Source organism: Talpa occidentalis, unplaced genomic scaffold, assembly GCF_014898055.3.
Source record: "Talpa occidentalis isolate TD23 unplaced genomic scaffold, MPIMG_talOcc4v2.1 talOcc4.5, whole genome shotgun sequence".
NCBI classification, from domain to species: Eukaryota; Metazoa; Chordata; class Mammalia; order Eulipotyphla; family Talpidae; genus Talpa; species Talpa occidentalis.
Window position 1 is genome coordinate 67,833,607 of NW_023604861.1, and position 24,887 is coordinate 67,858,493.

General features: G+C 38.8%; 1 protein-coding gene and 1 non-coding gene across 3 annotated transcripts in view; both read right to left on the reverse strand.

Annotated features, from left to right (window-relative positions):
- The window catches only part of LIMS1 (LIM zinc finger domain containing 1), a 148,259-nt gene that overhangs the window by 56,447 nt on the left and 66,925 nt on the right, over positions 1-24,887 (reverse strand). The window contains exon 1 of one of the 2 annotated variants that reach the window (XM_037527405.2): positions 8,739-8,965. The exons of the other annotated variant lie outside the window; for it this stretch is intronic. Within the exon in view, the coding sequence (XP_037383302.1) occupies positions 8,739-8,845 (107 nt within the window). The 5' untranslated portion in view covers positions 8,846-8,965. Of the gene's footprint in view, positions 1-8,738; positions 8,966-24,887 lie in introns of those variants that run through there. 2 annotated transcript variants of the gene reach the window in all.
- LOC119260045 (small nucleolar RNA U13) lies at positions 7,235-7,338 on the reverse strand. Its single transcript, XR_005128684.1, has one exon. It is a non-coding gene; the product is annotated as a small nucleolar RNA U13 (small nucleolar RNA).

Sequence of the window (24,887 nt, forward strand, 5' to 3'; positions counted from 1 at the left end):
CCCACTCCAGGTGCCCGCTATCAGGCATGCATTCAGGACCGCAGGGATCCATTATCAATCTTAATGGCGGAGGGCAGAAAAGCCTGACAAACATTTACCCTACAACTGGATATACAAATTTAAGGAATATATTCATTTTCAAACATGAATTTTTTAGCTTTTTTAACCTATATATTCTCTGGCAAGCATCTATGAAGAAGCAGCACAAGACTTGTTTTAACTTTATTACCCACAGGTAAGCATAACAGGTTAACTTTTATGTTCAATGAATTTTTAACCTTTTAGTTAAGTCTTAGCACTATCAATATTATGGCCTGAGCTCAATCCCTGGCCAGGGAGCTGGCCTACAGGGCACAGTAGACCTCTTCTGTGTCACCCACTGTTCCCCTCAGCACTTGTATTTCAGTCAGTCTGCCTGTTCTGTTCCCTACTCTGTCTCCGTAGACTCCTCTTATCCCCTGCACCTCTGGCCTTTACTCCAGTTCTTCTACAAAAATAAGTATTTTTTAAAAAATTTTAACCGTTAAGACATGATCAAGTATATTCAGATGGGGCCTCCCTGGTGGTGCATGGGATTAAGACGCAGCCTATGAAGCTACCCCGCAGCCACTTCAGCATGAGTTTGATCCCCAGCAGGCCAGGGAGCAATCCACATGGCGCAGCAGACATCTCCTGACTCACCCGTTGCTCCCCTCAGCAGTGTATTTCAGTACATCTTACTGTTCTGCTCTCTATTCTGTCTCTGGTGAATCCTCTCACCCCCCACACATCTGGCCTGTACCCCGGTTCTTATATGCATCAATAAATAAATCTTAAAAAAAGAGTATATTCAGAATTCCCATGTAAGACATCATACTCTACAACCTAAGAAGCTTAAGTTCATTAAAGGCTCACACTTTCAATATAAAAACATAATTAGGTACAGCCCTGAGTTCAAATTCTACCTGCCCAAATTACCATGTGTCTGAGTCCTTGTCTTTCTCTGTCAAAAGGGGGGAATATGCCATATCTCACAGGATTATTGTGAAGATTCCATGGGACTATGAAGTATTTTCCAGATAGGCAGGAAGCAATAAATGGTATGAAAGGTCAAGTTGATTTTTAAAAATGAGTTTATATGGAAAAAGTTTATTAATGATCTCATGGACTGTGGGTTTTGGAAAGATGTCCTAATAGGACACAAAAATCACAAACTAACCAAAAAAAAAAAAAAATAAGCCAACAAAATGAAAAACGTTTGCTTCTCAAAAGATTGAGAATACAAGCCACAGGTAGGGAGGAGACATTTGCAAAATATGTTATCTACAAAGGACTTCTATCTAGAACATATAAAGCATTGCTACAACTGAATACAATGAGAAACAACTCAATAAAACAGGAGCAAAAGATATAGTCAGAAGAGGTTATGGATAGCAAATAAGTGAAATTTCATGAGTCATTAGAATCAACTTTATGAGTCATTAGGTAAGTGCAAATTAAAACTGCAATGAGGTACTGATACAAAATGGTGTAAACTGCAGTTTTTTTTTTTTTTTTTAACCATACCAAATGTTGGTGAGAAGATGGAGAAAACAGAATTCCCAGACACTGCTAGTGGGAATACAAAACAGTATTTGGAAAATGTCTCAAAAAATTAAAATACACCTACCAAATAACCCAGTCACTTCACCCAAGAAAAATGAAAGCATATATCCATACAATGGCTTATACATTAATCAAACTGGACATTAAAAATGTACTTTATTGAGGTTTATTAGTTTACCTCAAAAAAACCTTTTTTTTTCCTCAAAAAAACCCTGCACACTAGAATGATCTTTAGCCTTTATATACTACAATATGAACAGACCAGTGTTATGGGTTGATTTTCTGCCCCCTAAAAGGGTATCTGCTGATACCCTAACCTCAGTGTCTGTGAAAAAGATCTTACTTGGAAATAGCCTTTGCAGTCACAATTAAGATACATGTTAACATGAGTCATACTCCAGATGGAGCAGCCCTTCATCCAATATGACTGGTGTGCTTATAAAAGAGAGGAGAAACAGAAATAAGACACACACCGGAAAAGGATGGCCATGTGATGTCAAAAGTCACAATGGGGTAATGATCTATCACAACAAGCCAAACACTAAGCACTGCCAGCAACCACCAGAAGGTCCTGGGCAAGGAAGGATTCTCCCTTTCAGGTTTCAGAGGTAGCATGGCCCCACCGACACATTTATTTCTGACTTCTAGTCCCCAGACTGTGAGATGATAGATACTCATTTGAAGTCACCTAATTAGTGAACTATGTTACAGATGATCTATGAAATTAACACAATCACTAAAAGACTTAAAAGTTTTATAATTACATAAGATATTTAATAATCATTTCTAGAGATTTTCTCTAAGAATAGTTATAGTAAAAGTTTGTTTTAATCACAGAATGGCTGTTGGGTTGCACAAATAAACAGCAAATGACTATATCTCTAAGACAGATATACATACACACATACATATATAAAAGAGCTGCTTCATTTTAATAGTACCTATCCTTGGGCCTCCCTGGTGGTGCAAGCGGTTGAACGCCACACTGTGAAGCTGTCCGCAGCCTCTGCAGCGCAGGTTCGATCCTAGCTGGCCGGGGAGAAACTCACAATGCGCGACGGACCTCTCCTGTCTAGCCCGCTGCTCCCCTCAGCAGTGTATTTTGGTCAGTCTGCCTGTTCTCTTCACCGCACTGTCTCTGGTGAATCCTCTCACCCTCCCATACATCTGGCCTGTACCCCACTTCTTGTATAAATAAATAAATCTTTAAAAAAAAATAGTACCTATCCAAAGTAATGTAGGTAAAGCCCAAATTTAAGTCAACTGCTACTTTTTTTGTTTTTATAAGGAATTTATAACAGATACTTCAAGATTTTCTATTTCTTTAAACCAATAGGAAAGTAATGATAATGATTAAAATCTTAGTAGCTGGCATTGTGAGTCATTCAGAATATTTTATGTATATTGACAACAAATTTATAAATTGATTCTGCTAAAGCTGAGGTTCATTACTAAAGCCTCTTAGCAGTACAGAAAAATAAAAAAGGAATCCTTATCTAAAGACATTTCACTTTAATTATTCCTTTAACATACCTAATTTTTAAGCATTAACTGCTATTTTTGAATTTCAGCATATACTCCTTTCAACTATACAGAAACAGTGTAGGTGACAGAAAAGAAAACATATTTCCTTCCCTTTAGAAAATCAAGTTCCCAAGCCACTGAAAAAGAAAACAAAATGATGGTGATCTATACTTTGGTGGATACAGTCCTCTCTGAGGCTTCTCAGTGTGTGCTATATTTAAAGTGTAAGTTAACAAAGACTAGAAAAGTAATCAGAGTAAAAGGAGTTTAATTTAAAACAAGAGGTATCTGGAAGTCACTTTAGTTTCTCATTCCTTTATTCATTCAATGAGGTATAGATACTGAATAGTGATAACCTGCTAGGCACTGGGGTAGATAATGGAAATGTAAAAGAGTGAGGTGAGGCCTCTGGTCCTGGTCAATCCTCTTTATTAATGGGGGTGGGAAGATGAAAGGTGTGTGCCTGTAAAATAAATTATTACAATATGAATACTTACGGATCATACTCTTTATTTTTTTAATTAACTATAACAGGCATTAAAATTGTACAAGTTTGAGTTGCACAAGTGTTCTAATAGTTTATATTTGCAATATGATTACAATAGCATCATCAAATACTTTGTCACATAATTATAATTTCCACTTTGTGTTGAAAACAGTTAAGATCTAATCTCTTAGCTACTTTGAAGTTCTTAATACAGAATTATAGACTATAGTCACTACTTTGTACATTAGTTCTCCAGAACTTATCTCTAATAGTTTAAATTTGTACCCTTAAACAAGTCTGCAATTCCCCTATTGCCCTCAGCCCCTGATAAAAACCATTCTCTTATTTTCACAAGTTCATTTTTATTTTTAGATTTCATATATAAATATCATACAATATTTGTCTTTCTTTTCTGACTTATCTCACTTAGCATAATGCCCTCAAGAACCACCTATTTTGTCACAAATGGTATAATCTCCTTTCTCATGACTGTCTATTCCACCTCATATATATAAACACACATACATGCATTTACACTAGAGCTATTAGTTTATGTGTTGCTTTCTAAAAGGTTACTGCATAGTGGTTGCTTATATTAGAAAACACTGCTACCTTTTAGTAAGCAACAATGGCAAACTGATAACTCTCTTACCAAAGAGAAGACATATTTGGTATGTATTGTGAGATAAGCTCATTGCTAGGAAGATTAAGTGTGTTTTCACTGAATCACTAAATAATGAGAACAGATAAAAATGGCAAAGCTGCAGTTTTCTCCTCCTTAGTTATCTAACACTCAAACATTGTTTAGCCAAAAGATAGGCAAAAAAATAAACAGCAAATTGCAAAACAGGTATGTAAAGAAATGCGCATGCTAGGTGGACCTACTTCAATCTCAAATGAACTCAGAGCCCTGACTTGTTTGAGTCAAGGACAGCAAACTGTGACATTAGGATGTATTGACTGAGTCCTAACAGGCCTCGATCAATGGCAATGTATTATTCAGGAACACGTGATTTCAGCGCTGTTGTACTCTCAAGCGAGTCAAGGACATTCCCACTACTTCAGTGATTACATACTTATCTAGAAAGATACAAATTCACAAGGTTTCTTTACTAAACAGAAATTAAAGGTTACTTTTCTTGGCATTTCCTTCTAGTCCTAGTTATTCATATACGTTAGGAAAAGGGCAGCAAAGGAACTTCTTATTGCTGCACTCAGTTAACCTCACAGAGATACAAATCTCAAAGGACATTTTCTTGTTCACATTCATTTCAAAAGACTGACAGGGCCCTGATTTTATCCAGGGATAAAAAATCTAACTAGGAAAGGAGTAGGGAGGGGAGATATGTAATTAAAGGAACAACAGAGAAGATCTAAGGTTTCTTTATCTTAGCACATGACTGGGACCTAGTGACCAGGTCAGCCAGAAAACACTTTTGCTGGCACACAGGTCTGTGTCACAACTCAACTCTGCCACTGTAGCAACAAACCACCATAGACAACATGCACAAGTAAGTGTAACTGTTATTTATGGACACTGAAGTGTGAATTTCATGTCATGAAATGTGTGTGTGTGTGTATACAGCTTTTTGTTCAACCAAAAAATTAAAAAAACAAAAACAAAAACCAAATGAAAAATGTAAAAAGTCATCCCAAGTTCGTGGGCCACATTTGGTCTAATAGTCACAGTGTGCCACACTTTGCATTTAACTGTGTTTTAGGTCCAGCCAGCAAAGGCTTGAATTCTGAGGTGTCCCTAATTGGTTACTTACATATCCTTCATATTTGAGGCAGACCAAAAGTGACTGAGGATTTTAAAGGGGATGGGGTGAGGCATGTGCAAAGTTCAGTTTTGTTTTTCATTCAGTTTCTTTAAGAAACACTGGGTATGACATAATTTAAGAGAATCAGTAGTTACAGAGCAAATACATATATCCTAGATATTAATTAGGGGCATCAAAATTTCAGGGAAGAACAGGTCAATGCTCTGAAAAGGTATGAGATTCTGAACACTTTCTGAGTCCAGTTTGGCCCACTGGACTTAGAAAGTGTAAGCTCCTTCACACTAAGGAGTTTACTGCCTAAGTTTCAAAGTCATACCAGTTCTATCCAGGTTACAAGGAGATGGACATTGTAAACTATTTGTGAACAGTCTTTATGTACAGGGTCATTATGTATAAATAAATATACACACTTTGTCCAAATCCTTAACATTTAGCTTCATAAGGGAAAATAATTTCCAATTGTTTCTTAAGCATGTTACATTCTGGCCAAAATTAAGGACATGTTCCAGGACTCAAGATAGGTAATAAAGGCCCACAGGACACTCTTTACTAGAAGTGACAATTACTATTTAAGATAAATACTTTGGTGTAACATAACCCTAAAAACACTGGATAATGTTACACTGTACAATATATACTGCACAAATTATGAATTTAGTGTTTTTCATGCTGCTCTTAAACTAGCTTGTATTTTAAACAATTTCAAGTTTGAGATCAGAACTATTTTCATGTCTATTTAGTGCTCTTTGAACAATTGGATTTGTTTTGGGTCAGTCTTGTATTTAAACCGGGAAGAAAAATGTTTTAGGCAATGAGCACAGCCCAATTTTGTACCTGATAGTTTTCTGCTAGAGCCCACAAACACTCCCAAAATATACTCCATGAACATGTAAGTAAGAAGGAATGAACAGAGGAATGGGTCTTGTGCAATACTTGAGACAGCATTTAAGATATTTGATAGTGTGAGTGTTCAAAGTTGGATAACTGCTCCTAGGAAGAACATCTGTTGGCCAAAACCTAAGTGTTCCCTGAGGAACTATGTCTGATTCATCACTGTATCTTCATTTAGCACACAGTATGCTCTCAAAAAATAGTTAAGTAATCAAGAAGGCATTACCCTTACAGCACTATTCACAAGATAATAATAACACATTCTACCTCCCAAGTTGGTGGTGAAGATTTTGAGATATCAAGGATGCTCAGTAACACTAGCTATTTTTATGCTGTATTTTAAAGAGGAACAAACTGAGGTTCAACAAGACTTTATAACTTGTCCAACTGAGTGGTGCTGAAAAGGGTGTGCCTACCTTCCCAGATTCCTACTAGCTAAGAAACTTGATTAATACTAAAAAAATTCTATTTTCGATTTCTGAATAGAAAACTAGAGAAAAGAAAAACTCTGCCTCTCTAAATTAATAAAGTTCAAAGAAAAACAATTGTCCTACACTCCTAAAATAAGGAAAATGGCCATTTGTTTCTGCTTTAGGGGACAGAAATGGCAGAGACATAAGCTCCTTGTAGCACCAGGGAACTACCTCACTAAATGGTTGGAAAAGTATTTCCCCTTAGCCCAGTGGAACGATCATTACTTCTAAAAAATTACATTTTGTCCTTTAATTTAAACTCTCGACAAAAGAAAAAAATCTAGTTGCTTGAAAGGCCATTATAATTATATAAATAACTGTTACCAGGCACAGAGGGAAAGTTACTACTATCTGAAAATTCATAAAAGATGGTTACTCCCAAATGTCATTTTACATACCTTAATCTTGATTAATCCTTAAAAGGAAATCCCTTAGCCCCTCCCCCCAATCTGAAATTAAAACTGTTTTTGGTTAAATTTTCTTTTTTTCCACATCAGAAGGGTAACGTGCTGACGTCATAACAAGGTTTAAGGGAGGCACATCTCACACAACCGCATGAACACCCAATCATCATGCTTATGAACTGGAAAAGGATCTTCGGTTAAATTTTCACTCAAGAGATTTATATTTATATTTCAGATCAGAAGATTGGAATACAAAACTAAATGTCAATTTCAGAGATCACTTTCAATAGCTTATGTGAGTTTGAGAGCTTAATATTTTTGAGATATCTAGGTAAAAGAAATGGAAGGCCTGTAATATTTTCACTAAATCTCATACTTAAAATGTTTAACATTTCAAACAGTAATGCTTATAAATTGTTTAATCCAATCACTCCAAAGCTAATTTTTTAAATTTACCTGAGACAGATTACATATCATTCTAATGTTAGTATGTTATCCTGGAGACCACCCTGTTGCAAGTACAGTAGCAATCCTTTAACACTATTCTCTTCAAAAGATATTGAAAGAATCAATAGTATTCAAATAAATGTTTCTCTACAAAAGTACAGTTCTTGTAGTAGAGCTGGCTAAAAGACAAATACAAATTTAACGGAAGGTTTAAAAAGCTTCCTTGTCATTTTTCCCTGTCAAATTTAAATGAGAATTTAAGATAAATTCTAAAAATGAATTCAAAAGAAGAGCAACAGAACATAATGTATAAATATCCTTCCTACAATCTAACTGGACTATTCAAACACTTAAATCAGGAGTCCATAAACAAATGAAAGTACTATTACAGTCTTCTGTCAGCACCGAAACAAGAATACTTCATCTCAGAAACAGAAAATCTCAACATTTCACAGTTAACATAGTATTGTAACATACAGATTAAAGTTGCAAGGAACTTTTCAGAGACTAACATTAAAAATTTTTATTTAATAGTTACAACAAAGACTACAACTGTATTACTTCAGGCAAATTAAATTTGAAAACAAAAGTCCTAACTTTAATAAATGTCTCCAGATTTTTTTTTATGTCTTTCTTTCCTCAGTTATATTTAATAGTTTCACTGCATTCTTTCGTGAAACTATTTCAATAACAAAGCATATTCAAAGAACACCACCCAATCCCCACCCAAAACAACACAACCTACACTCATCAACCAAAAATCAGAGAAAAATTCCTTACACAAACAAGTCTAAGCCAAAACAATTTACCTTTAAACTATGTTGGAGAAGGGGGAATCAATTGTTCCCAGTTTTAAATATTACTCTGGTGATTATGTAATTTTAAAAACATAACAGAGTAGGATTGAGGGAGGAGCTAAAACATCTCACAGATTACTTTTTTGAAGAAATGGGAAAGAGTTCTACTTTTGTATACTGACAGTGAAGCACACTCCTGGGGTTGTGCTCAATCTTCATTTACAGACTAGAAGTTTCCTAGTAGAATCTTCTTAACATGATCTCCCCATTACTGCATCTACTTAGCCACGAATCTCCTGCAATCTTGAAGAGCCTTGACCTTTAGCCAGCCATGACTTTGCACTCACCTTAGCTCTTCTTCCGGTAACCCATTCAGTCTCAAACTATCAGGACGATCTCGTCTTCTCCTATAGAGACCTGAATGTGAAAGCTCTTTAAGCTGTAATGCAGTCATACTTCTCTCTACACGTCAATTGCTGACAATTTATGCTGAGCAGTGTGGCTTTCAGGGCTGAGGAAAACAGTGTCCCTTGCCGCGGGGCCTGGGCACACACACCTGACCAGACTCAGAGCAGCCAGGCAGGCAGGCACAGAAGCACAGCTTCCTGTTTCTCTGGGTACACACCCTTTTCAGCAAGGCCTGGCCTGTCTTATCTCTGGGCCTTCCACCTTGGAGGGGGAGTCAGTGACCTGCAATGCTCACATGTTTACTAACACGCAAAATTTAATTGTTATGAATAATCTTATTAATGCCTTTATAAACATTTGCAGCATCATTCTGAATTAAAATTCAGAACTAAAAACTTCCAGTAAGGTAATGACCAAAGAAGAGTCCTACTTTATTTGCCAGAAAATCCATTAACACTTCACAATCAGTTGTCAGTTTAAAGAAGTGCCTGGTCATCATGAGTTCTTTTGGATAATTTCTTTAAAAAAAAAAAAAAAAAAAGGCAGAAATCTAAAGGGAAGCAGTTCAGTTTTTCCCTCTCACCACTAAATCCTCTTTAGAAAGGAAATGACTAATTTTCTCCATTAATTATTACTCAAAAATTCATAACTGAAAGGAAGATGATTCTCAGATTCTATAACTACCCATCCTGTCATGAAATGATCCTGTCATGAAATGTGCCCCTCACTTTGTTCAATATTGTTTGTCTGAGGTGTTATAAGCACCTATGCAGCATATCTGATCTGAGATATTGAGAAAGTTAGGAAGGAGGTTTGGTTTTTGGGGTGTGGGTGAGTGCATGGGTGTGGGTGAGTGTTTGCAGGAGGGAGGTTAGAGGTTGTAGATAACATGACAGATAATATGGGGCAAGTTCTCTATCAAACAGCTATACAAATGATGTTAGTGTGATTGCAGGTGAGCCTCTGACCAGATTCAATGCCACTCAGTACACACCACCACATTACAAACACAGGCTAGTCATTGCCCAGTTTTCAGCAAATACTTTGACTTCATGAATCCAGTAATTTCTCTTTGGGTAGTTTGTATCAGACACTTTCCCTACTAGAATACCCTCAACCACAAAAGCACAGAAAAACGGGTGTGAAACTTTTTAGTAACAAGGATTAGAGAGTTAACATGTTCACCTGTCTGTAAAAATCTATATTACAAATACAAAAATTAAAGTACCCCTGTAGAAAAGGGGAGGGGTGTGGATCTTACTGTTAGGGAAGGTACATGCAGCCCCTCTGACTAGCTACTGGGAACTAGGGGCAAAGCTGAGTGGCCAGGTGAAGCTGTGTAACATGGAAGGCAGGTGGGTTTGGGGGTTCATGCTTCCTCTGGCTGACTTTTCACCCTTTTCACCCTGGTGTGTTGAAAGAGTGAGAGACATGGTGGGGAAGCTGACAATGGCAACCGTTTTCTTGATGTGCCAGCTTTCTGGGAACTGCTTAAATCCCTTCTTGCTGTTTCCTGCCAGAATATGCTTGAGATTTGTGGCAAGTTTTTGGCTTCAGTGGTCCCAGTTCAGGCTGACCTTGTTTGGTTAGGTCCTTGCCCATGAAGCAATGGGTAATGCTGAAAGTTTTATTAGGAAACCACTTTATTAGGAATATCATCTTTTCGTTAAGCACACAACTCTATTTAGGCTCTATCACAATAAGTAGCTGCTTCCTTTGTCTTTATGCAGTGGGTGGCTGGACTCTTAGCACACCTTCAGCTTGGGGGTCTTTGGGTACACCTCGGTCACATGCTAACATTAATACTTTAATCATGACATACAGCTGCTAGCACCTTTTTAGGGCTACCATTAGTCACCCTCGTTCTATGTTCCAATGAAAATAGACAACTTTTTTATAGCTGCTATAAAAACATAATGTACACATTTAAAGATGCAAGGAAAATACTAATTTTATTGCTATACTGCATTTAATTAGCAATGAAACGTGAAGTAAATCAGGTGACGGATGTCTCTTTCTGGAAGGATACACGAAAAACTGATAATATTGGGTGCTTCAAGGAGACCTGGGGATGGGGCAAAAGCAAGCTTTCTTTTCACATATACTTTGTACCTTCTGAACTTTGAACATCCTGCCAATTCAAAAACAAAAGTAAAAAATGTAGAAAATTTATATGCAGTTTGAGGATCTCGGTGAGATGTTAAGCAGCAAAGTTTAAAAGTTTTTAGTTACATAAGCAAACAGAATTAGTATTTCTCAAGTGTCTCAGTTTCACATTTTTGTGAAGATGTGAAAAATAAATGAAAACATAAAACCACTATGTCTTTAACTTTTTTTACTCTATGTATCAAAATAGAACAGATGCCTGATGAATAAAATACCAATCAATGGTATTCTGTACAAACACAGAAACCTCAAGAGCAAATATGACTTGTTTCTATAGAAAAATGTAAATAAGATAGCTTGATTGTTAACAGAACTTTAAAAAAAAAAGAAATGCAGCATATTGACAAAGAAAAAGAGCGTGGTAACTACTTAAGGTTAACAAGACAGGAAACACCCAAATATGTAGGATGAATCTGTACTTGATGAGTCTAAAGTTAAAAAAATGTGAACAGAAAAAAATCACCACACTATAACAAACTAACATTTCTTGTCCTCTTACTTTAAAATGGCAATAGTGACAAATGGGGATTTCAGTAAATCAATGTTCACATTCTAATTTGACAAAAATTTATAAGATGACCATCTTCCATCCCATTTCCATTACAGTACAGTTGGTCTGTGGACCTAATTACAACTTTATATTCACTTCTGTCCAATCTGTGGGTTCTCTTTGGATCTGTTCTTTTCAATTATATAACATAAATACTTGTTGAATTTTAATGCTATCACTGTAGCTTATAATTTCTTCTTTAAGTTCAAGATCTTAGTTGAAATGACCAAATACAAAGCTCTATGGAGCATCACACAAGGTCTTTACTCTGCCAGACTAACATGTAACCTGTAATCAGCTCTAACTAGTAGTTTTCCATCTTTTGGAGGGCCATACACCTTTTGTAAATGTGGTGAGAAGTTAATAACTCTCAGAAAATGCATATGAGCACAAAGTTTTGAGGTATTGTTAGACTCCTTCAGAAACTGACAGACTTTACCTTAGAACTTCCAATTTGGATTTATCTCCCCTTTCTCTGAAAACCCTAACACGTGGTGCCCTGCAACGGGCTAGACACAATTTCTTCAGAATTCCTTTAGTCTCCCCTTAATTTTTCTCACTCTCCTGAGCTTTTTGCCACAGATCTTATCCTCTTCTAAACTACTATCAAATTTCAAAGTGCTCTTCTAAAATGTAATTTGATCACCTACAAATCCTGCTGAAAAGCCCTTCCTCAATGGCACCAGGTGAACCCTGAGACCCCATCTCCACTGTACTGAACTCCAGGGGGCTCCCAGGAGACTTCTCCTTGCCTGGCATTTCCCACATGCAGCTTCCTAAGAATGGAAGAAAAATGTCTGACAGGACCTGCCTTGTCATTCCACCAGGACTCGCAGCAAAGATTACCTCCTCTAAGATTTTCTATGCTCTCTGAACCCACAATCCCTTTCTGTGTGCTCTCAGAACCACCTGTGCTTACTTCTGCCATCATATTCAGTCTTGCGACAGGGGTTTTCTCACCCACTCTCTTTGGAATAACAGTTCTCTGAGGGCATCATCATATGTAATTTATCACTGTATCTGCATTGTCAAGTACCTGGTAGACATCTGCAGTTACTGAATAAAGCTCCTCTTTGGTTTAGCTGTTCAACTGATTTTGAGAGCCAATCACTTTACAATGGTATATTTGAGACTTAGTTTCAGCCATATTTGAGATTTAGCCTCAGTGTTGAAGCTTTTTTTTTAATTTAACACTATTATCTAAATGAGATTTTTAATCTATTTTTAATCTATTCTGCCATTTTGGAAAAATTTACTTTCTTGGTGAGACTGTAAAAACTCAAAAGCTTTTCTTCATATTTGTACAGTTGAACAGTACAAATATAAACACTTTAGAACCTAATTAAACAAGAAACCCTTAAAATTGATCGTTAGTGTTAATTAAATGGTCAATTCCTTCTTTTTTTCCCCTATGAAATGGAGTACAGGCCAGAGTCGCGGGGAGTAAGAAGATTCACCAGAGAGAGAGCGCGGGGAGCAGAACAGGCAGATGTACTGAAATATAACTGCTGAGGGGAGCAACGGGCCATACAGGAGAGATCTGCTGTGTCATGTGGGTTGCTCCCCAGCCGGCCGTGGACAGCCTCACAGCGCTGCGCTCAACCGCCTGCGCCACCAGGGAGGCCCGGTCAATTCTTTCTTTTATACAGAGTTAAGGCAGCTATAAACTGGCTTCCATAGCAGAGGTAATTTGGCCTCATTAGCAGTACCTTTTAAACTAGGTATAAAAGCCTGCAAACTGGCAAGCAGTGTAAATTTCCAGGTCATTAGTTGTGTGACATAGGTAGGAAAAGAATTTTATATTTCACTACTTTGAAATTAATTCAATTAATCCTTTTTTTGAGGTTAAATTTTATGACATGAATAATCACTTACAGGAGAAAGCAAACACTAATAAAAGCAGGACACCCTTCCTCACTATTTCCAACACATTCATATCTTAAAAATTTATTTTCCAGACATGTCATCTCTCTAAATGAAGCCTCTCATAAGTGTTCTAGGTCACGAATATGAGCTAAGAACTCCATGTTGAAGACAGAACGGCTGCAGAATAATTTAAACTGTAAAATGTCACATTTGGCAACTTGTTGCGGTTGGTGTATAAGCACACAAGAAGTCATTTTACTTCTATAGTCCTCTGTTCTTTCATTTGGAAATGAGTGTCCATTTCAGGTACTCTCATTGCCTTCCTCTCCAGCTTAAAATGACTTGATTTTAGAAAAGAACCAGAAGAACATGGTGTACCTATATTGACTAAAACCGCCCACATGGCACCTCTTAATCACTTAGTCAGAAATTCCACTCCTGGATAAAACATTTACACATGGTGAGGATTTATACATTTAGCCATTCAGCAAACATTTCTGAAGGCTAACTAGAGGCAGAAAAAGAGTCTCTAACTTGTGTAGGTGTTACTCCCCTCTTTACTTTTTTGTGGCCAAAAGAACTGCTCTGAGGTAAGTGTTATACAGTTTAGGGTAAGGTAAAAGTATCAGGTTTTTCTGCCCTCCCACCATTAGGACGGATGACGGAACCCTGCGGTCCTGAATGCATGCCCAATGGCGGGCACCTGGAATAGGGTTTGGGCATATGTAGATTGGATTCACCTGGGCTAAGACTGGGCTTTTAAGGGTGGCGTCATGGGGATGCCAGCAGAAGCAGAGAAGCAGAAGCAGAACCATGAGAGGAGCAGAGAGAACACGAGAGAAGGCCAGAGAGCCCAGATAGAGTAAAGAACTGCTGGGGGCTGGGAGGCCTGTCTGCCTCCAAGCCCCACCCAGCACCCCTCCCTGCCATGTACCTGGTAAATCCCAATAAAAGCCTGCAAAAGCCACCGAGGGCTCCAAGACTCCTCTTTTACCGGGTCTGCTGGATCAGAAAACCTGCTCCGTGTCCATTCCTGCCTATATATACAGGATATAAAACACCACAAAAAGGAAACTGATTATCCTAGCTCCACACATACCTGATGCTAAGTGAACAGAGAGAATCCTCCTCCATGGAGTACTGAGGTCACAGGGAAGGAAAAAGGAAATGGATGTTTGTAGGAGGACTGCACTTTTATTCCATGAGGGCAAATTACAATGTATTTCATTTGATACATTAAACATATTTTTTGAAAATGGCATATGAAACTTAAAACTTTTATAAACAAAATAATTTTCAATTATCCAGATGCAACAGCTTTAAAAAAGGAATTCCAGAGGTAATATTTTCACAAATGAGTGTGTGAATCCAGATTTTCATTTAATTTGGCTTAAAATGTTTCTAAATTGCTTTTTATATAACATTAATATAGGTAAGTTTCTACTCATTCTATCTGTTCACCTTAGAGCATGTTCACCTGCTGAGCATATTTCTAAACTAAACCCTCATTTAAAAAAATTCAATAGGAAGTATCTGCATGTGAAAGGAGGAAAGAAACAGCTATTTTCTCATTCTAAGCTAGGCAGTGTAACAAGTCAGTAATTCTGATCTTCTGAGGACCCAGAAGAATAGACAACATCCTCCTCCCTGCACTGGAAGGTAGGAGGTGAGTCCTAAACAATTAACCACAATTTCTGCCCCACACCTGTATGGGTTTCATGATTATAGTTAGTGTTGTCAACACATCAATTTTCATTTCAAAACTATTTCCACCAGTTTATCAAAATCTTCCCTAGTTTATTATATAAAGTCTAATCTTTTTTTTTGTAAATTCTAATCTTAATGACATTTTTTTAAAAAGTTGTGTTGCCTCAGTGCTGATATCAGTATTATCCCTCATTGACTGTTATGAGTTTGGTCTCCCCAAAAGGATCAGATAGGTTTTCCTCGATATGCCCGAGTAGGCCTTCTGTCATCTAGGGATGGGAAGTAGAAGGCAACAGAGGGCCCCAGAGCCTTAGGAGGTTTATTACCATCACTTTATTTTATATTTATTTTTTTAAAGATGTATTTATTTATGCATACAAGAGCTGGGGTGCAGGCCAAATATGGGGGGGAGGGTGAGAGGATTCACCAGAGACGGGGTGGGGAACAGAGCAGGCAGATCCACTGAAATACACTGTTGAGGGGAGCAGCGGGCGAGACCAGAGAGGTCTGCTGCACCATGTGGGTCATGTCCCTGGCCGGGGATCAAACTCGTGCTGCAGTGGCTGCAAGATAGCTTCATGGAGAGCTTCACAGTGCTGAGTCTTAACCCCTTGCACCACCAGGGAGGCCCTATTACCATCACTTTAAAAGGATGGACTACATGGAGTGCACAGAGGACCCTGAGGCTGAAAAGTTTTTCTCCTTAGTCAAGTCCTTTTCCTAATCAAAGAAGAAATCACTGTTTCTCCTTTTATGATCTAGGATATCTTTTTTTTTTTTTTTTTTGGTGGGACCCTTGCCGGCAGCCGGGGGAACGAACCGGCGCTGCAGAGGCTGCGGGCAGTCTCGCAGCCCAGCGCTCAACCGCTGCGCCACCAGGGGAGGTCTGAGAATCTTATCTTTTATCCTCAGAGTAAGGATTGTCTGTTACAATCTCCCCCTCACTATCCTTGATGCCTCAAGTCCCTAAACATAGAATAAATCTCTCCAGTTCATTCCACTATTCTTTCTAATGTACAAACACTGTAAATTCTCCAGATATATGTTATTAAATTGAGTTTTCCTTTGCTAACCCATCTGATGCTATTTTGAGTACTCATCCAACCTGAGATGAACCCAGAGGGAAGTAGGTTCCTTTGCTCCCTGAGACTGATACTTTTTCTCCCCAATGCAGACAAAAGTTCAATTGAGTGAGAAAAATAGTATTTAAAAATTAAAAGGCTCAGTATTTTAATAAGAACAATATTTTTTGCATTGTTTCAGAGATTGATGAAGACTGACCATGACAATGTAAACAATTTTTTTGTATGAAAAGACATTAATGATATAAAAGAAGACTACAGGTCACTATACACTGGCAAGACTACATACATATGTACCACGTACGTTTATGCACACACCATGGGGGATGAAAGAGAAAATGACAAATCCTGATAGGCAGAATTTGAGAAGATGTGAAATTATTTTTTATTACTATATTTTTTAATGTTCTATAATAATAAATACTAAAATGCTTAAAATAAATGGAGAGAACAAAAATTAAAATAAATTCATCTTCCAAGGGTTTTGCAAGGTACTCAGATGCTGACACTTCATGAAGCCTCAGTGTGTGTGACTGAGGGGCATGTCACAGGGATGATGGGATTCCAGAGTACAGACCATTGAGGCCAGGACCACAGCTTTCAAGTAGGTAAGAAAAAAATATAAGTCATGTGTAGTGTCTGTCATTGCCCAAATATAAGATGAGGGGCCAGTTGAAGCTCGCATGAGAAAGCGGAAGGGGAACGAGACAGACAACATTTTAACAGGACTGCAGGGAAGTGCATTAACAGGATATAGATGAGAGCACCCTGCACCCCTCCCCACTGCAAACGCCTGCTTACACATGGCTAGTGAGCATCTTAACACATAGCAGGCTTGGCTCTAAGCAGTAGAGACTCAGGGTTCTCATGGAACTTTTAGTCTAGCACTACCCATATAATTACAGACCAAAAAAAAAAAAAAATAGGTCAAGTAATAGAAGAACGGTGCTATAGGGCTGGGCTGAGGAGAAGGGTTAGGAAGTGAAATGATACCATGAGATACCATCTCACACCAGTGAGAATGGCACATATTAAAAAAACTAGCAACAACAAATGTTGGCGAGGGTGTGGAGAAAAAGGAACTCTTCTGCACTGTTGGTGGGAGTGCAAACTGGTCCAACCACTATGGAGAGCTGTGTGATTTCTGGACCTACTAAACATAGAGCTTCCATATGATGCAGCAATTCCACTCCTAGGTATTTACCCAAAGGACACAGAAATATCAATTCCAAAGAACACCTGCACCCCTATGTTTATAGCAGCACTGTTTACAATAGCTAAGCTTTGGAAACAGCCCAAATGCCCAAAAATAGATGACTGGATCAAGAAGATGTGGTACATATATACCATGGAATATTACTCAACATTCAAAAAAGATAAACACATGCAATTTGCAGCAACATGGATGGCGCTGGAAGGGATCATGCTCAGTGAAATAAGCCAAAAAGAAAAAGAAAAATACCGGATGGTCTCACTCATAGCAGGAATCTAGAAAACTTAAATAAGGGACCAGGAAAATGAATATAAGAAAGTGAAAATCAAAATCAACAAAAAACTATGAACCAGAGACACTTTTTGGGGGGTGGGGGGCGGGAAGGGAAGGATTGGGGTCAGAATGGGGCTTTTGCAATTGTATGGGGGAATATAAAAATAAAATTTATTATTAAAAAAAAAAAAAAAAAGGAAGTGAAATGAGACCAAAGTGACAGGCAGTGGCATGTTTCAAAGGGCCTCTGTGTTTTGATGTTTGCAAGTGAGGTCACAGGGAAAGAACAAGGAAATAAGATGTTTGCAGGAGGACTGCCTCAGGAGGGCAAATTGTTATGTATTCGATATAATAAACATGTCTTGAAAACTGCATATGAACTTTTTATAAATCAATGTTAACATGTTTACCTTACCATACATATTAGGATTACAGGTTCACAACTCTTCAAATTTTTTTATTCTAAGAGAGACCCACTGTTAAAAAGTGGATCAAATTTGTTTTACAAAGATTCCTCTTTACTGCTGCATCTGGGGAGAATGGATTTAAGAGACTAGTGGAGATGAGGATACAGTTAGGATCCTGTGGAGCAGTCAAGGGAGTGGTGACAATGAAAACAGAGAGGAGAAATGGTGTGAGAGGTACTTAGGAAGTAAAATGGGGCTGGGGATGTGGGGAGACCAGACACAGAAGTGTAGAAGGAAGCAGTAAGCATCCAGTTGTTACCTCCCCACCCCCACATGCTTTCACTAATACAGCAACAGATCAAGCATGCTGAACCAGCATGTTGTTTTACTTTTGACTACTGTTTTAAAATTGCCACCCCAAAATGTATCTTTGACAAAAGGCTGGTTTCATGGAAGGGAATCTGATGCCTGGGTAAAAGCTGCTTTTGAAAGACATTTATCTTTTTTTTTTAATTTATATATATATATATATATGTATGTCTGTATCTTTTACATCATTGTTTGCTTTTGTACAATGTATGCTTGTATGCTTTCTCCTTTTAGAGAAATTCCCTATAAAATTCCCACCACCAATTCAACCATGAACCATCACCATAGTCCCTTGTGCTCTTCTCTCCCCTGTTTTGGTCTCTTTTCCTCCCCCTACCTTGCAGAATGTGAAACCATTCGATATTTTTCTTTTTCCTTTTGGCTTATTTCACTGAGCATAATCCCTTCTAATCCCTTCATAATCCCTTCATGTTGCTGTGAACAGCATGAGTTTATCTTTTTTTTATTGCTGAGTAGTATTCCGCTGTGCATATATACCACATCTTCTTGATCTATGAATCTATTTTTGGCATCTAGGTCATTTCCATATCTTATCTATTAGATACAGAGCTGCAATAAAGAGGGTGCAGGTATCCTTTGGAATTAATGTTTTTGTGTCCTTTGAGTGGATTCCCAGGAGTGGAATTGCTGGGTCATATTGTAGCTCCATTTTTAGTAGTTTGAGTGGCTGCTACATAGCTTCACTATTATCAAGTCCAAAGTCTCCTGACTATGTAATATTGTAATTATTATTAACAACAGCTGCGTTTTTTTTGTAGGCCCCCCCCCCGCCGGTGGCTGGGGATCGAACTGGCGCTGCAGAGGCTGCGGGCAGCCTCGCAACCCAGCGCTCAACCACTGTGCCACCAGGGGAGGCCCCAACAACAGCTGAGGTTTCAGTGCCTGCCAAGCATTTTACATGTACTATCTCATTTAATAGTTTGACTATTATGAAGCTTGTATCATTATTATTCCCATTATGTATAAGAGGAAACTAAGTTTTTAAGTAGTTAAATGTCATGCCATGTAATACAATAAGGAAAAAAGTGTGGCTCTAGACCCAGGTCTATTTGACTTCAAAGTTCCTTTTTTAGGCAATAACTACACTGTCTTTGGGCCCCAAAACACTTTGCCCAAAGATCACCAAAAAGTCCATTCTGAACTGGAATTGTCTAGTGCTAAAAAAAGAAACAGGCCCAAAGTGGGCAAGCTCTACCAAGACTAATTACTAATTGTAGTTTCAGTCTCTCCCCAAAATGAAATTTTACAACTAGTGAATGTGGAAATTCCTGGTCAGCACTAATGAGGTCATCTCTTTACCTCCCACCTCCCAAATCCACCTCCTTATACCCTTGCCTTTGCCAGAAATCATCTTTCTTGCCTTTTGCTAATAACCTTGTCTATATTGTCTGTGACTATAAAAACCTTCCATATTTTTTGCAACTCCTAGAGGTGTTTCTCTACTTGCTAGATGCTTGTTTTTCTACTTGCTGCCCAATTCATTAGACATTGAATAAAGCCAACTATATTTTTCAAATTTATTCTGATGAATTTTGCTTCTTTAACATCATAAATACTTCCTACAAAGTGCGTGGAAAACACAGGAGTACCTCCAGAAAACCTCAAGACTGTAAACACAGACTAGAAAGAGACTAAACCAGTTACCTTAGTCAGCCCACACTTACCCTTCCCAACACAAGTAGTCCATTTCCAACAACACAGATCTTCCACTAATTTTTGCTTTACAGCTCAGGAAACAAAAGGAGTGAATTTGTGACCTTTGAATTTAACTGAATTCTGGATTCCTTAGAGGTGTTTTAAGTCCAAATTATAGATGCTGCCTTATTTTCTTTTACAGTACATGTGAGGCCTCCCTGGTGGCACAGGCTGTTGAGCGCTGCACTGTGAAGCTGTCCGCAGCTTCTCAGGTGCAGGTTTGATCCCGGCTGGCGGGGGGAGATGCCCACGTGGTGCAGCAGACCTCTCCTGTCACACCTGCTGCTCCCCTCAGCAGTGTATTTCGTCAGTCTGCCTGTTCTGTTCCTCGCTCTGTCTCTGGTGAATCCTCTCACCCTCCCGCGCATCTGGCCTGTACCCCAGTTCTTGTATAAATAAAAAAAATCTTTAAAAAAAATAAAAAGCAAAGTACATGTGATTACTGTTTCCAAGAGTTTGGGGGGGAGGGAGTGCAGTGGGGATGGTTAGGCAAAGATTTAATGGCAACAGGTTTTCTTTATCATAGCTAAAACCAAGTACACAGTTGAACAGCAGCAGGAGGGTTACTGGAAGCACCTAAGACAGCACAGAGACCTTAGGACAGCATAGGTATACAAAGAGGTGCTGATACTGTGACCTCTCCAATTTCCATTCCTCTGGGAACACTTTATGACCACAAATAAACGTCTGAGTTTTTTGGGCCTCCCCGGTGGCGCAGCGGTTGAGCGCTGGGTTGCGAAGCCGCCCACGGCCTCTGCGGCGCCAGTTCGATCCCCGGCTGCTCCCCGACCCCAGAGGAGGGTCCGGCATGGCGCGCAGACCTCTCCTGCCGCCCGCTGCTCCCCTCAGCAGTGTACTTCGGTCCTTCTGCCTGCTCTGCTCCCCGCTCTGGCTCTGGTGAATTCTCTCACCCTCCTGCGCTTCTGACTGTACCCAGTGCTTGTGTAAATAAATAAAATAAATCTTAAAAAAAAAATAAATAAACTTCTGAGTTTTTTAATAAAAAAGTCATGCAACATGGAAAGACGGAAAACAACCTTTGTAATGAGCCAAAGGGTTGTAATCTGTCCAGTGTCCTGACTTTCCCCCACTTATCACCATCCCTATGGACCCTTGTCCCCTTCCTTCCTCAACCCCTCTCAAGTTCACAGCCCTCTTGCTATTTATTGAGGTCCAGTGATTTCTGAAAGTGCATTGTCATCAAACTGTTATATGAATTTCCAACATTTGTTTTTATCATTCTGACTTGTTTGGCTGCATATAATTATTTCAAATCCCCTCCATTTTGTTGAAAATGGCTGCATTTCACCCTTTCCAGAATACCCAAACCTAGAAACAAGGTCATGACACAGTTTAGGGGCTCAGTCTCCCAAGGTTGCCCTACATTTCAGAAGCTGAGTGCAAACCCAAGGCAAGCCTTCTGACCAACAAAATATACATCAGGATCACCACAACCCTTTCCTCAGACTTCAGGTGATAGCTGAAAGTTCCAAATTATGATTTGTGAATCTGACTGTCCAGCTATCAATCAGACTGAACCTCAGGTTCAATTAATTTGCTAGAACTGCACACACAACTTGGGAAACCCATTTAGTTACGAGCTCACCAATTTATTAATAAAGGACGCTAAAGGGTACCAATAGCCAGATGGAAAAGTGGAGCAGTGTAGAAAAAAGACACAAAAATCAATGTGTGGGAAAAGCAGCCAAGATTCTGTGCCCTCTCCAGGACAGCCATTCTCCCTCAAATCCTCACAAGTTCATCAACATGAAAGTTCCTCAGAGCCACTTCTTCTTAAGCTTTTTTTAAAAAAAGATTTGTTTATGCATACAAGAACTGGGGTACAGGCCAGAGGCATGGAGGGTGAGAGCGTTCACCAAAGACAGTGGGGAACAGAACAGACAGATTGACTGAAATACACTGCTGGGGGGAACAGCGGGAGAGTCAGGAGAGGTCTGCTGCGCCATGTTGTTGCTCCCTGGCTGGGGATCAAACTCATGCTGCAGTGGCTGCAAATACATAGGTTGTGTCTTAACCCCTTGCGCCACCTGGGAGGCCCTACTTAAGCTTTTATGTAGGCTTCACTACTCACAAGCTTGAGGGTTAAGTAATAGCCCACTGACAATGGCATTCCAGCCCTAGCATCAGAAGTCTGACTGAAGGTCCTTCCTCTATTAATGTTGATTTCCATGGCAACCAGCTCCAACCTTTCGATAATTTCCAAATGTTACCTTCATTAACACAGACCCATTTGGAGTAACAAGACACCCATTTAAACGTTTATGGCTCTGAAGCTTTCTCAGAAACTGAGAACATAAGACTAAATATGACAAAAGACGCTCCCATTGCCATAAGGGCTGAGGAAACTCCAAGATCTGGGATCTGTGAACGAATACCAGATATGCATGAGCAATATATTTTGGTTATTTTAATAACCATATATACATATGACCCATTGAAACAAGCCACAGTGCATTACTGGCCCATGCTGGCCAGCACTGCTGATGGGTGACCAGCACTCTGGCCACCTTTGAGAGTTATCCACTGCTTCTTATGATCTGGCACCACCTTCCAGTGCTGTTGCCTCTACTGCTGTCTGGTACAGCGTATGGTACTGCCCAGACCAGTGCTGTGGGCTACTGCTGTGTCATTTCAGCAACTCCACATGTGAGCACCTCCAGCTGCCACCATGAGTTGTATCCTGCCCACTGCTTGCCAGTGTGCCACAAGCTCTAGGCCCTTGTTGGGACAGTGCCATCTTGAACGAGCAGTCTTTTGTTTAGAACTATACACAAAAAATTAACTCAAAGTAAATTAAAAACTACATTCTAAGATCCCAAACCAAAAAACACCTAGAAGAAAATATAGGCAGTAAGCTCTCCAATACTGGTTTAGCAATAACTTTTGGATTTGAAACCAAAACACAGGCAACAAAAGCAAAACTCAACAAACAGGACTGTATCAAAGTGAAAAGCTTGTGCAGAGCAAAATGATAGGGTCTAGGTAGGCAGATGAAGAGTGCACCATGCATAGTTTAGGAATGTGCATGTACACATACTTCTTGTTTGCTGAGTTAACTTCCCAACCCAGGAGGTGCCTGGAAGAATAATGGATGTGATTTCTTTTTTTTTTTTTAAAGATTTATTTATTTATGCATACAAGAACTGGGGTATAAGCCAGAGGTGTGGGGAGTGAGAGGATTCATCAAAGAGAAAGGGGAACAAAACAGGCAGATTAACTGAAATACACTGCTGAGGGGAGCAGCTTGTGAGACAGGCGAGGCCTGAGGCGCCATGTGGGTTGCTCCCTGGCTAGCTGGGATTGAACTCATGCTGCAGTGGATGTGGATAGCTTGACAGCACTGTCTTTAACCCTTGCGCCATCAGGGAGGCCCTGGATATGATTTCTGTCAGACACTGAGCTGCCCCAGAGGCAGTAAAGTGCTCTAATTCCAGATGCCATCTGAGGGGGAGCTGCCAGGGAGAACAAGCAACATAAACTTCCACAGTTGTTAACCATCTGGAGTCAAAGTCCACTCTCTGATAATTAACTGTCTTTGTTTAACTCACAGCCAGTTAGAGAGGAGGTGTTAGAACAGTTTCTTCGGAACATGATTTTTGCCATTTTCAGATTATCTGACCAATCTATTAAAGTGCATATTAAAGATTCAATTCCTTTGTTTGCTTATTGAATTCTAGCTTATTGGCAGGCAGCAAAGAATCTGGAATTTTCCTGGCAACAAAGGACAATCAAAAAACTGAAAAGGCCTAGAACTATGGGCTAAATGAAAGAAAATATTTGCAAATCATGTCTGATAGATTCATCTCCAAAATATATAAAGAACTAATAAAATTCAATAATGCAAAAAAAATCTGGTTAGAAAGTGGGCAAATGACAGGAATAGATGTTTTTCCAAAGAAGACATATAGATGGACAACAAGTATATGAAAAAGTGCTCAATATCACTAATCATAAGAGAAATGCAAGTCAAAACCACAGCAAGGTATTACAATCCACCTGCTAGGATGGCTGTTATCAAAAATACAAAAAAATAACAATTATTGGCAAGAATGTGGAGAAAAAGATACCCCCGTGTGCTGTTAGTAAGAATGTAAACTGATTTGAGGGGGGAAAAAGCAAACCTTGTTTAAAAATGAATAGTGACATAAAATATAAATACATTAATTAAAATTAAAATAAAGAAGAAAGTGCCTAGTAAGAGAGCACATAATAGTAAGAAAATGGAGTATTTATTGACTGAACTATTTATGGAGAGCCTACCATCTCCTAACATTGTGTTAGACACTAGACTATTAAGACTCTTTCATTTAACACTTATTTGGGGAGTACCTGTTTTGTACTCCCAGGTGTAAGCTAGAGTAAACTTTAATGAAATAAAAATATCCACCATTCCACTTAGGAAGTTTAATAAAAGGGAAAACTATATTTTAAAAAAAGAATGTAAACTGATGCAGGCAATATGGAAAACCGAGGTTTCTCAGAAAGTTAAAAACAGAGCCACCATATGAACCAGCAATTCCACATCTAGGTACTTATCTCACAGAACTGAAAAATTGATATTATACATATCTTTTTATATGTATAAAAAGATACATATATATCCACATTCACTGCAGCAATCTTTATAATAGCTAATACATGGAACCAACCTATATGTCCACTGATGTGAGTGGATAAAGAAAATACAGTGTAGACACACAGACACACACACACAGATT